At 40.3% G+C, this 15,698-nt stretch overlaps 1 protein-coding gene across 3 annotated transcripts in view; it reads left to right on the top strand.

Annotated features, from left to right (window-relative positions):
- IGF2BP3 (insulin like growth factor 2 mRNA binding protein 3) overlaps positions 1–15,698 on the top strand; it is a 152,204-nt gene that overhangs the window by 129,049 nt on the left and 7,457 nt on the right. For all 3 annotated transcript variants that reach the window (XM_049642893.1, XM_049642895.1, XM_049642894.1), the window contains one exon: positions 14,911–15,027. In XM_049642893.1, the coding sequence (XP_049498850.1) occupies positions 14,911–15,027 (117 nt within the window). The remainder of the gene's footprint in view (positions 1–14,910; positions 15,028–15,698) is intronic.

Here is a 15,698-nt window from a genome sequence, read left to right as displayed (position 1 = left end):
TGAAGAAGCTCTTATTTATTTACTTATTTATTTATTAATGCTTATTTTTGAGAGTGAGAGAGATAGCATGAGCAGGGGAGGGGCAGAGGGAGAGGGAGACACAGAATCTGAAGCAGGCTCCAGGCTCCGAGCTATCAACACAGAGCTCGATGCAGGGCTCTAACTCACGGATCATGAGATCAATGACCTGAGCCAAAGTTGGACGCTGAACTGACTGAGCTTCCCTGAAGAAACTCTTATTTAAACTACATCTCTGCTAGCTGCTCTAAACTAGCTTTGTCTTTGGGCACACTCCTTAATCTCTCTGTTCCTCACTTTCCAGTTTGTAAATTCAGGTGTCATTTAAATTCTTTCCTCTCTATTGGTTACAGGTAAGGCCTTTACTGGTTATCAGTAAACTCTCTCACATTACGAGTGGTAACATTATAGAACATTCTTGGACATCTGTCTTTTACACTTCTCTGGCTGCTTCAGTAGCAAAAACTCCCACAGTGAATTGCTAGGTGTCTATTTTTAAGATAGACAGATAGATACATACATACATACATACATACATACATAAATATTACCCAGAGTTGGTCAATTTTGTGATGTAGTGATATAGTTTTGTGTAATGGGTTCTTGTGTTCTTAGGAAAATAAGGATTGTTTTAAGAAAAGTGAGATTGTATTTAAAACATTTCCAAAGGACTTTTTTTTAAAAAATTTTTTAAAAATGTTTGTTTATTTTTGAGAGAGAGACAGAGACAGAGACGGAGTGCGAGCAGGGAAGGAGCAGAGAGAGGGAGACACAGAATCTGAAGCAGGCTCCAGGCTCTGAACTGTCAGTACAGGGTCTGACATGGGACTTGAACCCACGGGCTGGGAGATCATGACCTGAGCTGAAGTCGGACGCTCAACCGACTGAGCCACCCAGGTGCCCTTCCAAAGGACTTTTATTATTTAAATCTTTAGTGACTTAAGCAAGTAAAGATTTTGTTTTAAGAATGGGAGAAAGGGGTCAGTGAACCATGAGTAAATGTAAGGAAGATCTCACTGGAACACATGGTCTTGGTTTTCCCTGAGATTTTAAAACTAAATTGAGTAGTTATAATTAGAAGCAGCCAGTGAGATCAGGAGAAGATGGAGAAGCTGCCGGCAGTAAAGGCAGAAATACTGCTGAAGGGAAGGAGCTGAGAACCCCCTAAGGACCTGGTGGTTTTGTGCACAGGACAAGGGAATTCTTGTCTTATAGGGAAGAAATGTGGATAATCTTAGCCTGCATTCTTTGCAGAATTCAAGTAGGCTTTTGATTCTACATGTATGCTGGGTAGTGATATAATGGAATCCCCAAGTTCATATGTGGACATTTCTCTAAATTGGTGTAGGAGGTACCATTCAAAACACAAAAAGCTAAGAAAAAAGACAAATCTATCATCTGTCTAGTTGGTATAATTAATAAATTAGGGTTATAATGCATGTGTTTTCTATGGATGAATGTCTTATTGTGATTTCTCTCTTGATTTAAACCTACTACTAACTTTATCTCTGTGTATTAGTCTTAGACCTTAAAGAATGTGTCAGGAATCATCCAGAAAACTTAAAAGGGAAAGGACAACTGCCCTTTTCTCCAGAACAGAAGAAATCTGTGCTTTTGTGGGTTTTAACGTGTTTGCAATTGCCTCTCCTCTTAGAAATAAATACATAGGTATATAATTCTGTCTTGGAAATTGGGTATATATTTTTACTAACTTAAAAAAAACTTTTTAAATGTTCATTTGTTTTTGAGAGAGAGCACGAGCAGGGGAGGGGCAGAGAGAGAGGGAGGCACAGAATCTGAAGCAGGCTCCAGGCTCTGAGCTGTCCGCACAGAGCCCGATGTGGGGCTTGAACCCACGAACTGCAAGATCATGACCTGAGCCGAAGTTGGACATTTAACTGACTGAGCCATCCAGGCACCATATTTTTACGAACTTTGGAGGTAATTATTAATGGGAGCATTGTACTATTTTTAACTTTTCACCTCAAGGACATTCATCTTGATATTAAGCACAGTATCCTCACTTTTAAGAAATTCGGCACCAGGGGCGCCTGGGTGGCTCAGTCAGTTAAGCGGCCGACTTCAGCTCAGGTCATGATCTCGCGGTCCGTGAGTTTGAGCTCCGTGTCGGGCTCTGTGCTGACAGCTCAGAACCTGGAGCCTGTTTCAGATTCTGTGTCTCCCTCTCTCTGACCCTCCCCCGTTCATGCTTTGTCTTTCTCTGTCTCAAAAATAAATAAACGTTAAAAAAAAAAAAATTCGGCATCAGACCATTATTTAATGTGCAGCCCATATTTAAATTTCACAGTTACTCCAGTAATGTTCTATTATGTAGCTGTGTTTTCAGTAAAGAATCCAATTAAGGATTATGCATTGCAGTTGGTTGTCATGTCTCTCTAGTCCCCTCTTATCTTTGCAGGAGTCCATCCCTGCATCATCCATTCCATTTGGTGTCACCTACTCCCTACCCACCACTTGTTTTCTTATTTATGGCATTGAAAAACCCAGGCTAGTTGTTAGTGTCGCCTAATTAGGATTTGACTGATGCCTCTGTGTGATTAGGCTCAGGTTATACCTTTTTCCGGGAAGGAATACCTTCTCTGTGTCTCACTGGGAAGCAGATAATGTCATTGTGTCTCATTGTTGGTCATACTATTTGATCGTACAACTAAGGTAGTGTCTGTCCAATTTCCACATTGTAAAGGTACCTTTCCCACCTATGATTAAGACTGGTGTCTGGGTGGCTCCGTTGGTTAAGTGAGCAACTTTGGCTCAGGTCATGATCTCATGGTTCATGGGTTCAAGCCCTGTGTCAGGCTCTGTGCTGAACGCTTGCTCGGAGCCTGGAGCCTGCTTCAGATTTGGTGTCTCCTTCTATCTCTGCCCCTCCCCTGCTTGTGCTCTGTCTCACTGTGTCTCTTAAAAATAAATAAATGTAAAGAACAAAATCAAACAAAATACTTTAAAAGAGAATATGTATCTTGCCCTCCAGTCTTTCTCAAAGTGGGTATAATCTCCATTGCTGCCATTTGCCCAATCCCATTATTACTATTTTCATGTCTGTTGTTTTTTTACATTTATTAGTTGGCAATGTTCTGTAAAGAAGACTTTCTCTACTTTGTGCTTTGTGAGGGAAAATGGTTTTTTGTTCTTTACATTAGAATTACCCCAGACCTTTTTTATTAGAATCCCCCAGGGTAGGGGTTGGGGAGGAGATGAAACTCTCAGGGATCACTATTTTGGAAAGCTCTGACTGACCCGAGTGTGGAGGTAGCCAAGGTTAACAACAGCTGGTCTGTTTCTTTTCTTCTTCTTTTTTAATGTTTATTATTTTTGAGAGAGAGAGCGGGGGCGGGGCAGAGAGAAGGAGACGAGGAATCTGAAGCAGGCTCTGAGCTGTCAGCGCAAAACTGGATGCAGGGCTCGAACTCACAAACTGCAACATCATGACCTGAGCCGAAGTCGGACGCTTAACCAACTGAGCCACCCAGGCGCCCCAGCTGCTCTGTTTCTTAACTGGTTAAGAACCTGTACCTCGCCTTGGGCTACTATGAATCAAAATCTCAGTGGGAACAGATGGAAGCTAGAAATTTGTGATTTTTGTAAAGGTCATCAGGAGTTTTTTTGTTGTCCATTCATTGTCAAACTGCTACTGTGCAAGCAACAGATACTATTCTATGGAAGAGGGACTCAAATGTTGGAAAAATATCTATCAAGGCTAATGTATGATAGATAATATTTGGGATAAACGTAAATACATAACGACTCAGGCATGCCCCTCTTTCTAGGTTGTTTGGTGCTTTATTTTAAATGTGGTCAAAAACCTACTCCCTTTCTCTGGATCACCTGTTAATTCCAACTCACAGGCAAATATCAGGCCAAGATGTCTGTGGGATGCTGCCATATGTCTGTTTTCATGCCTCTAAATCTATTTTGGCACACTATGTGTATCAAGATTAGCTTTGGCTATGTATTACAAGAAAAGAAATGGTTTAAATGAGTTTTCCTTTCTCATGAGAAGAGTTGAAGGGTAGACAATCCAAGGCTGGTAGTAGTTATGTTGTATCATCTAGGACAGGTGCTCCTATTGGCTTAGCATGCCGCCTCCCAGCCCAGGATGACTGCTCAGGTTTCAGCCATTGAGTCTGATTCCAGCCAGCAAGGATGAAGGATAAAAAAATCAACAGCCACCTCGTAGGACACTGCCTGAAGATAGCTTTTTACACTTCCACTGGTGTCTTGTTTGCCAGAACATAATGTCTGTTACGTCTACCTGCAAGAGAAGCTGGGAAGCAGTGTCTCTAACTGAAGAGATGAATAAATCTGCCCTACTGAATTGAGCAGTATTACCTGTAAAAGGTGTCTCACAGAGCTTTGGGAGGGTGGAGGTGAGCTTCTAAGTTCAATCGGAAACAAAATAAAAACGACACAAAAAGAACCCAGGATGATCTAAATTAATTATAGAGCACAGAATTCCATGATTCAGATTCCACTCCTACAGATAATTTTCATCGAAAATTAAAGGGAAAACACCATTTTCAGAGAATTGTTGTGTTTCTGGATACCAGTTAGAGTGAACTATACTTCCAGATAGCTGTCAGGCAGTTTTCTGATTTAATGTTTTAAGGGAACAATTCTTTTACCAAGTTCTGTTATAGTATATAACCTCTTTGTGGGGGAGTACTTAGTTGGAATAGCTTTGCCTTCACTGTATATTATTAGACTTTGTTCTTTTTCTAAACTCCGTTCACTAATAGTCTTAAATGTACCTAGTAGTCACCACTTTGAGAAGCAAACTGTTGTTTTTAAAGGCAATAATTAGGGGCACCTGGGTGACTCAGTTGGTTAAGCGTCTGACTTCAGCTCAGGTCATGATCTCGAGGTTTGTGAATTCGAGCCCCGCCTCTGGCTCTGTGCTTGACAGAGCCTGGAACTTACTTCAGACTCTGTCTCCCTCTCTCTAAAAAATAAATAAGCATTTAAAAAAACTTTTTTAATCAAAAATAAAGGCGATAATTAAGTTTACTAAAGCTTTATGGGTTTTTTTTTCCTCCTTACCATTTCTTCTGATATTCCCTTTATTCCCGTTGGCTTCACTTTTCTTTTTGCTGAAGAACCTAGTATTGTAGGTCTGTGGGGGTCTGTGATACATTTATTTAAAAACTGGGTTAGAGGATTAAAGGTTGGCAGGTGTTTGCTCTCAGCACGTGAGGATGCACCGCAGCTGCCATTCGGCATCTACAGCTGCTGATGAGAAGCTTGTTGCTCCTTAGAAGTTCTCACAGGGAAGTCGGTTACTTACCAAGATCATCTCTCTATCCTTGATGGCCTGTAGGTGAGCAGAGAATCTCTTTTACTTTCAATGTACATTGCCTGGTAAGAAGTAGGTTTTGATGACTAAACGTTTCAAAGACTCTCTCTTTTTATGTATAGCTCTCTCTCTTTTAGGGTTGTTTCATTTTGCTACTCATGTTTTCCGACTGCTGCTTTGTAACATGAAAGGAGAATTGATGCGCCTTGACTTGGGATAAATCCCTTGCCTCTCTTCCATTCCAGGACTTGGCCCACACTTCCCCCCTCAACGTATTCTAACCGGAACCTGCCAGGTAGATTTTTTCCTAATACAGCCAGAGTTGGTTCTTGCAACAGACAAAAAGTCTCTAGTTCCTGCCTAGCAGCTGGCTCATGCAGTACTTAATTGGCAAACTTTGAGTTTAGAAATGACAAGAAATGCTACTTTCAAAAATGCTCAAACAGTAGGGAAGAGGCAGTGGCAGCTCATGCACAGAGCAAGAGCTGAAATTGGCATAGCACAGAACAGCATCCATAGCTGAATGGTATTTCCTGGCGTTTGGTTTGGCAGAAGTTAGCTCAAGTGCTGTTGTCTTCGTAATTTTGATATCGTCTTTGGAATCTTCCCAGAAATCTCCAAAAACAATAGCGTGATCTTAAAATTGCAAACTTTATCAAAGAGGCAAGAAAGATAAACATTTTCTTAGGTTTTAGCTAGTTCAAGGTGCTCCATCAGAAACAAAATATTTTGTGAGTTGAAAGGATTTTGAGATCAGTTCTTAGTGCTCTACTCCTTAGGATTTCTTACTGTAGGTACAGGTCTTTTGTCAGTAAAATATTTGCAAGTAAATCACTCATTGTATACACTTATTACCTCTAAGAGGCCTTGGTTATGTAGCTATGGGAGAAATTTTCTCTGGTACCACCCCCCCCCCTTTTATTTTTAAAGACTTCAGTATTCTGTTCAGGTCATAGAGTTGAGTAAACTTAATTTCAGTTCCAAACCCAAATCCATTAAAACAAAACAAAACAAAAAACCCAGGAGTATCTATTTTACAAACCAAAGGGAAACACTGGCATCCTTCCAGGTTCCTGAAGGCTGGTTTTGTTGGCTGGCACGCATGTCTCCATGCCTTTGTGATGTCTTAGATTCTGTTCCTCACAAAGTAAATGCACTTAACCCTACTGTTTGCTCATTCTTGTATCTCCTCATGATAGATGATTAGGAATTACTCACTGGCAGACTTTACCAGTTACGCAAACTTCAATTGAGCAGCTTTGTTCTTACGTTACTTCAAGTTACAGAGTCTGTCAAGAAGTCCAAAGGAAGTTTTGCCAGTAGGCATCTGGCAGAAACCCACTGGGAAGCAGCTTGGGTCATGTGACTGTCCTTCACCTCTGAAGGTTTTGTAAGAAGCATTCAGGATAATGCAGCTGAACATTAACTTAAATGCAAAGAATGTGTAACAAAGGGTGATGCTGATGAATTTTTTCAAGCTTGAGCTCAGAGACTTAAGAATCACAGGTGAAAGAGGCTTATCAAAACCCATTGTTCTGGCTACTTAGTTTTGTAAGTAAAAGTTAGGTATCCAAATCCTGGAAACATGGCTTACTATGCAGACGTCTGTATAGCAGTAATTTGTACCACAGAGACAGTTTAATGATTATCAAACAGACAGGATGATTATGCAAATTACCTTATATTCCCAGAGGAAAATTTCCTTGAAAAGTAACCTACAGTCAGGGAGATGCTTGGTGAATAAGGAATTGGCACAGAGGGAAATGGGTGATGTTCAGACGTCTGATGAGTCAACTTTTTATTAATGTGCTATTGCCAGGGACACAGCACTGCCCATCGGTCTGGGGTGCCACCTCCTCGTTTGTTTGGTTTGCTTCTAACACCGCTTTTTATGTTTGACAGGTTTTCTTGTTTCTGTTTTCATCCCAGCACAGAATACTTTTCTGTCAGCATACAGATTCTTCCTTGATGTCTTCACCCCCTCTTTGTTAATAGTCCTTTCGGCCCTTCTCTACTGACCACCATTCCTTTTCCAAAGCCTCACACAACTTTTAAATTTGTTCTTAATCTTAGTATTGGATTTGTTATCTCCTACTCAATTTCCGCTCCTAAAAATCAACAACAAAAAAAGCATTGATGGCCTTTCTTCACTGTGTCAGAAAGATTATTTTGCTTTTATTCAGCTTTCGAGGCTGCAACATAGGTTTTCCCTTGGAGCTTTTCTCCTCACAGAGCCGTCTTGAGTTATCTTCTAGGCGAAGACACATGCGTATGCTGTGCTTGTGAGGGCGGCTCTGCAACTTTCACTCCAAGGATGATGCCTGTTAACGCTGGTGCTCTCAAGACGTACAGAAGTTGCTCTCTGGGATCAGTCCCAGGAAGAGTGTTCTTTACTAAGCAAATGGATATACTGAGGTATACTGAGTTATGCAGCCGATTTGTCTTAAAATGAGCTGCTGGAAAGCTTAGAGCTAAATGTATATAACAACAACATTCCTGGCTTCATCTTTTAGATTCAGGTCTTTATATTCTCATTTCTTCATTGCCTCTGTTTTACTTCTGGATTACTTGTATTTTCTAAGCAGCCTAAAATCTTTCTGGAACAAGGCCCAGGAAACAATTAATTATGCAGTCCTGGCAAAACACAATGGGGCAGATCTGAGCAAGTTACACATTAGGTTAGTCTGATCATTAAAAAGGTCTTTATGACTGTCAGTCTCAAAACAAAAGTATATTATTGAGAAGAACATGATGTAGATGTTCTCAGATAAAATACTTAGGTCCTATCTTTACTTTAAAAAAAAAAAAAACAAAAACTGGTTAAGATTAATGTGTTTGTTATACCATGAGGACCAGAATGAAAAAGTATTAACATTGAGCACAGTTTATGGTCAGTGTCCACATTAATTCAGTTATTAAAAAATAAGAAAGGCCTTAAAGTGTCCCTGTGGAATAAATGGTACGTGGTAATTGCACAAAACACTGGCAGGCTGTGAGATACAGTGCTTTGCACACAGAGGCACTATTCTTAGGACTGGGAAATGCTAAAGAATGAAATAATTTTATTTAGTGTTCTTTGTTGGTGAATAGACACAAGTGACTTGGCCAAGCTGTGCTGGACAGGCCCCTTTCACAGGTCTCCACAGTCAAGGGTTCAGTGGGAAGGCAAACCCTCTTCTCGTGTATGTGTTCTAAGAGTGCTTACAGAGCTACAAGGGAGGCTTCATGTAGTTGACAGCTGTGTTAAGACCTGCATTGTGTTAGGATGTCCTGGGAAACACTGGGAATACCAGCTTGTAAAGAATATAAGTACGTCTACATATGCTAAAGCAACAAAACCCAATGATTTTCATCAGTAATATTTCCTGGAATTGAATTTTAGATTAGCTCTTACCGGAAATAGTAGGTACATGTGGGTTATAGATCAAGGAAGAGACACAGAAGAGCACAGTTTAGATGATTTTCATTTGTAGAAAACTAAGCATAGGATCTAGAATCCTGTGTTGCTGGACTTTTCATAAGTGTGAAAGGCGTGCTTCAAAATAAAATGATTTTCCCTTTTCCTTAATATATCCGTTGACCATAAGATAAATGTATTAGTATGAGAACTTGGAAATAACTTGTCAGGTAGGTTTGTTTGTTTATATTGACTTTTTAAAAATTTATTTTGAGAGAGTGAGCCTGCATGTGAGCAGGGGAGGGGCAGGAGGAGAGAGAATTTTTTTAATAGATTTTTTTTTAAGCTTTATTTATTTATTTTGAGGGAGGGAGGGAGAGAGAGAGAGAAAGAGAGAGAGAGAGAGAGAGAATCCCAAGCAGGTCCCACACTGCCAGTGTGGAGCCGAATGCAGGGATTGAACTCATGAACCGTGAGATCATGACCTGAGCCAAAATCAAGAGTTGGACGCTTCACCGACTGAACCACCCAGGTGCCCTTGAGAATCTTTTTGTTTGTTTGTTTGAGAGAGAACGTGAGCAGGGGAGGGGCAGAGAGACAGATGGAGTGAGAATCCCAAGCAGGTTCTGTGCTATCTGCGCAGAGCCTAATGAGGGGCTCAATCTCCCTACTGTGAGATCATAACCTGAGCTGAAACCAATGGTCAGATGCTTAATCAACTTGAGCCACCTAGGTGTTCCTGTCAATTTTATTTTTTTCAGGTTTGTTTATTTATGAGGGGGTAGGAAGGGCAGAGATGGGGACAGAGGACCTGAAGTGGGCTCTCTGCTGTCAGCACAGCTTGAACTCACGAACCGTGAGACCATAACCTGAGCCAAAGTTGGACGCTTAACTGATTGAGCCACCCAGGTGCCCCCAACCCCATCTGTCAATTTTAAATGTTAATACTCTGATCATCGCTTCCATGACATAAAATCTTAGAAGTATTTGTACAGGGGCACAAGATTTATGTTAGAGATTTGATTACAGTATTATATAAATTAGTGAAAAAATGGGAAACCAAACTTTCTGCAGATCTTGAAAGTATCACCTTCAGCTGCAACAAAATAACAGATAAAGATGAAGGAATTTTGAATTTTTTCTTGAGAACTTCTCGGAGATGTGGTTATTTTATTCTCAACAGTGGAAACAAACATCAAAACTCTAAGTTATAAAGTATTTTAAACAGGCATAAGATGGGTGTGTGCAGTGGACAACAGACCTGATGCTTTCAGATGCTTGTTCTCTTGGAGCATCTTTTTTTTTTTTTTTTTTTTTTTTGGGTGGGTGATTCAGTTAAACTACTTAATCATTAGGTTTTTTGAAAGAAATTTTATTGAGGTATAATTGACCTATAACTGTGGTTTCAGGGGCACAATGATTGGATATTTGTATATATTGCACAATGATCACCACAGTAAGTCAACAGCCTTTACCATAATTCTTTTTTTCCTTGTGATGAGAACTTTTAAGATCTCTCGGTGCAACTTTCAAATGTGCAATAGAGTATTAACAATAGTCATATCAAGGGGCTATCTTTTTTTTTTTTTTTTTTTTTTTCCAACGTTTTTTATTTTATTTTTGGGACAGAGAGAGACAGAGCATGAACTGGGGAGGGGCAGAGAGAGAGGGAGACACAGAATCGGAAACAGGCTCCAGGCTCCGAGCCATCAGCCCAGAGCCTGATGCGGGGCTCGAACTCACAGATCGCGAGATCGTGACCTGGCTGAAGTCGGACGCTTAACCGACTGCGCCACCCAGGCGTCAAGGGGCTATCTTTGATACCATTTTTTACACATTGATCACAGGTTTAAGCTTTTGCCAACATAAGAAATTTCTTTTGACTCAGGAAATCATACCAAGGCAGATGGAAGAGTGATAAGGCAGCACCTCCTCAAGTGAAAGTTCTGTTGGGCTGTTTTTCTTAAGAGTCACTTTCAAAGCACATCCCATACCTGCTGGAAGTAGAGTTATGCCCTTTAATTTTTTTTGTTTTCCTTTTTCTTTCTTTTTTTTTTTAAGAGAGCACAAGTGGGGAGAGGGGCAGAGGGAGAAAAAGAATCTCAAGCAGGCTCCATGCTCAGTACAGATCCTGACGCAGGATTTTATCTCATGATTATGAGATCATGACCTGAGCCAAAATGGAGTCAGACTCTAAACTGAGCCACCCAGGACCCCTCTGCCCTCCATTTTAAAAGAATAAATATGGCTCAAGAGCTAGAGAAGCCCAGGTTTGAATGCTGGTTACAATACCAGTCAGTATATTACTGTGTGCATCTCTCTGGCTCAGTTTTCTCATCTTTAAAAGGCAAATGTTGGGGTACCTGGGTGGTTCAGTTGGTTAAGTGTTCGACTTTGGCTCAGGTTATGATCTTGCGGTTCATGAGTTTGATCCCTGCTTGGGGCTCTGTGCTGACAGCTCAGAGCCTGGAGCCTGCTTCAGATTCTGTATCTTCCCTCTCTCTCTGCCCCTACCCAACTCGCACTCTGTATGTCTGTCTCTCTCTCAAAAATAAACATTCAAAAATGTTTTTAGAAATGGGAATATTGTTAGTTTATGTTAGTCGGATGGGTTGTGAGGTGTAGATGAGGTAATGCACCTTACACAGAGGAAACACAAACTCTTGACACTCCCTGATCATACCTTCTCAAATCTGAAGTTTTGCAGACTTTCTACACATCTCCCACCATGTTAAACACAAAGGTAGCACTCAGATGTTACATGAATGGCTTAACTGGAATCCCACCATTCTGAATGGGAAACTTTGTGTATAACTTGATAATTATCAATTTTAAATGTTCAGACCCTTTGTCTCCAGCTAAATTTTACCTATAAGAGTTTATATAACAGAGGTATACAAGGGCACAACTTTTTGTACAAAGATGTGGTTGCACCATCACATGAATTAGTTGAAAATTAAGTACACACACACGAATGCATGCACCAAGATAAATCAGTAGTCGAGTCTAGCTGGAGGAATGCCCTACTAATAGGTGAGGGAGTGGCATCTGAATGACGTGGGAGGAGGAGATGCAAAGTGTATCTCTATGGTAAAAAAACAAACTAGAACACATTATTTGTAGGATGCTCCCATTTATTTACTATTTTCGGTTCATTAAATCTATTTCCTCCCCCTGAAACGGGTCTGCCTGTCCTTACCTCATTTTCCACGTCATCTTTTCCACTGGGTTTAAGTCATTCTTCCAGAGAGTTTTGCTTGAAAGAATTGAACTTTTTGGGCATGGCACTTTATTGGGTATTGAGTTGATCATAGAGGTAACAGTTATTTGGGTCAGTGTAAATTTTCCTGATTGATAACTTGAAGAAAAGTTTTTTACATTTTCTGATTTAATGACCTTTTATCTTTTTATCTTACCTAATACTTCCTTTTTCTCATTTCAGTTTAACTGGTAAATAGGCAAAGGTTTTCCTTTAAAGAACCAGCCTGGCCTTTTTGTTATTTCCAGACTGTTAACTGTTTACTAATTTATTATTTTTTTTTAATAGTTTTATTTTTAAGTTTGAGAGAGAGCACGTGTGTACACATGTGCAAGTGGTGGATAGGGAAGGGGCAGAGAGAGGGAGAGAGAATGAATCCCAAGCAGGCTCTGGACTGTCAGCACAGAGCCCAAGTCAGAGCTTGAACTCACAAACCATGAGATCATGACCTGAGCTGAGACCAAGCGTTCGACACTTAACTGACTGAGCCCCCCAGGCGCCCCTGCTAATTTAGTGTTTAAAAAATCTTTGCTTCTTGGGGCACCTGGGTGGCTCAGTCAGTTAAGGGTCTGACTTCACCTCAGGTCATGATCCCCCAGTTTGTGAGTTCAAGTCCCTCATCGGGTTCTGTGCTGACAGCTCGGAGCCTGCAGCCTGCTTCAGAGTCTGTGTCTCCCTCTCTCTATCTGCCCCTCCCCTACTCACACTCTGTCTCTCTCTCTCTCACTCACTCAAAAACAAATAAACATTAAAAAAATTTCTTTAATAAAAATTTTTTGCTTTGGAGGAAGGAAACTATAAAGACTTCTAAAAAAAAAAAAATTGCTACCAAATAATGTGAGTAAACTGTCCTGTGGAACAGCATTCTGGTAAGTGCGTATTGAGGGCCAAATAGCATGGCTGATGCATCCATATGTGTTTCTGCTGTTGATCATCGTTATCTCCCCATAGACCCAAGGTACTGAGTGCTCCATTCTCGCTGCTTGCACTCTGGGTTTAATAGGGAGAAGATGGAGTTGATAATGCTACTGGTAATTTTTGTGTTGTGAGAGTGGTGGTCATCTGGTGGACCAATATTACATAGCACAAAATCTGTATCCACTTACAGTAAAAATGAATAAGCCCAGTACTGCTGTTTTCTTTGACTAAGATTTTCAGAAACTGAACATTCTAAAGATTTTCCTAGTTCCTGGGATGCTTGAAAGCAAAACTTTGGCATGTTTGAGACTTTTTACCAATTTGGGAAGAGTTTTGTAAATTAGAAATTAGATGGAAGCTGTTTTATGGCTGTATGTGAACATATGACAGTACTGAGGGACCAACTTGAGTACTGGACAATGGAATCTATAGTATACTACATAATAGGAATGGAAGACTTAAGACAGAATTCTGTGAAGTGTTTCTTACCAAGTAGTTAATGTGTACATTTCTTATTGCAATATATCTCCTAATATCTCTGTAAATCTTAGTTTAGCTGTATTTTTTTAAATGCATATTAAATTTTACTTGGTTTATTAAGTTGTGTATCATCTTAAAATAACTTTTGGCATAGGGGCAGCTGGGTGGCTCAGTCAGATAAAAATGTTTGCTTCTTGATTTTGGCTCAGGTGAAGATCTCATGGTTCATGAGATCGAGCCCCACATTGAGCTGTTTTCCCTTACCAGCGATTCTCGGTCTCCCTCTCTCCTGCTCGTGCTCTCTCTCACTCTCTCCAAATAAATAAAAAATATTTCTTGGTATATGTAGGAAATCTATACCTGCTTGTCAATTTTTCTGTAACCGAAAATTGCTCTTAAGTGTTAGAAAATAAAATATTTAAAAAAAACATTTCTTGGAATGAATTTCTTAGAATTCTCCCTGGAAGCATGTTTTCTTGTTAGAAAGTAAGTATTAATGTGTGAACATGTGCACTGCTTCTAGCATCTTAGAACCTGTAGCTCACCATAACATCACTGAATTTTGGATTAGCCTATTTTTTTGGAACCCAGTCCACTGTGTCTCTTGAGTGTGTCCTTTAACCTTACAAGAATGACCATTTGAAAGGAGACAACTCAGGAAGGACATAGTTGGCTTGAAGGGGGAAGTTGAGATGCGAAGTACACGGATAAAATCCATTTTTGAAAAATCTTTCAGGAGTTAGCCTTCAAAATGTTTTCTGGGGCATCGGGGTGACTCATGCAGTTGAGCAACCGACTCTTGGTTTTGGCTCAGATCATGATCTCACGGTTTATAGGTTCGAGCCCCGTGTCAGGCTCTACACTGGTTATGCAGAGCCTGCTTAGGATTGTCTCTCCCCTCTCTCTCTGCCCCTCCTCTGCACACTCTATCTCGAAACAAATCTTTAAGAAAAGATTTTCCAATTTGTCCATGTGTAAATGGCAAAGGAAGGGCAGAGATGAAAGGAATAAAGAATTATATGGGAGAGAATCTTAGGGCATTTTACTATTAAAGTGATAAAGTTTTATTCTAGTCCTGTACTCTGCTTGGGTGTGGTGCATACTGAATGGTAGTGGTAAGGTTTTATACTATTTAGTCCTATGTAATGACACTCAGGAGTTGTTCCCTTTGAGAATAGGTATGTGTTTACGAAGCAAAACCTACATGGATAAGGTGTAGAATAGGCGTCCTTGGATACAGTTGTTTGTTGATGTGTAGCCCAGAATTTCATTTACTTGTCAAGAACCTAAACTTTACAACATTTACGTATCTTTTAAATCTGTACACCAGTGACATTCTAAAGTTGAGGCAAATAAAGTGACCTTTTAAATTGAGTGCTTTCAAGTTGGACAGGAGATCTTCTCAACTTTAGGTAAACTCTTGTCAACTTCCTAATATTTCTACTGTATGAGAACGCCCCATCCCTATGACAATGATAATAGCGTGACTTGTACCCAATTCACATGTACGTCCTGTCTTTCCAACAGCAATCAGAAACGGAGACTGTTCACCTGTTTATCCCAGCCCTGTCTGTCGGCGCCATTATCGGCAAGCAGGGGCAGCACATCAAGCAGCTTTCTCGCTTTGCAGGAGCTTCTATTAAGGTACCCTTTTGCCAGCTGTGGCTCTTAGTGCCTTAATGACAGTAAGTTACAGAAACACGAGTCCGTCCTGCCACTTCATAACTGAAATTAAATATTGCAGTGTATGCTGGGGTTACACGTAGGGTGTGACAGAAAACCGCAAACAACAGTAGCTTCAACATAGTAAGTCGAATTTTGTCTCCAGGAAAAATAGTCAGGAATTGAGTAATCCAGGACTGATAATGGTGGTTTTGCCCCACCAAGTCCTCCACATAGATTGCTTCCAGCTGATCATCCCTAGGCAGGGCCTTAGTCCCTCAAGCTCACAGATGACCCTATGCACTGCTCTCCCAATCAGTCTGTGGTCCAGCCAGTTGGAGAAGACAACAGTAAGACCCCTTCTCTTATAAAGGCTTCTTACTAGCTGCCAAAGGGAAATGCAGTCCATGTATGTTTACCTAAATGTTTTGTTACAGAAAGTGGGATAACAATTATCAGGGAACAACTAATGGTATCCACCAAATAGATAATTGTGTGTTCTGAAGATTCTGTGTTTTGATACGCTGAGAAATAGTATAATATCAGATGTACAGGTCATTGTGTTTTAAGGAATGCACAAGTTGATAAAAGTTGGATACAGTGACAGTTTCCTTCATGAAAATTATCAATCTTTTGGGGTGTTTTTTGTTAAT

The sequence above is a fragment of the Panthera uncia genome, chromosome A2 (assembly GCF_023721935.1).
Source record: "Panthera uncia isolate 11264 chromosome A2, Puncia_PCG_1.0, whole genome shotgun sequence".
Lineage (NCBI taxonomy): Eukaryota > Metazoa > Chordata > Mammalia > Carnivora > Felidae > Panthera > Panthera uncia.
Note: the sequence above shows the minus strand (reverse complement) of the source record. Positions and strands in the feature narration are given on the sequence as shown.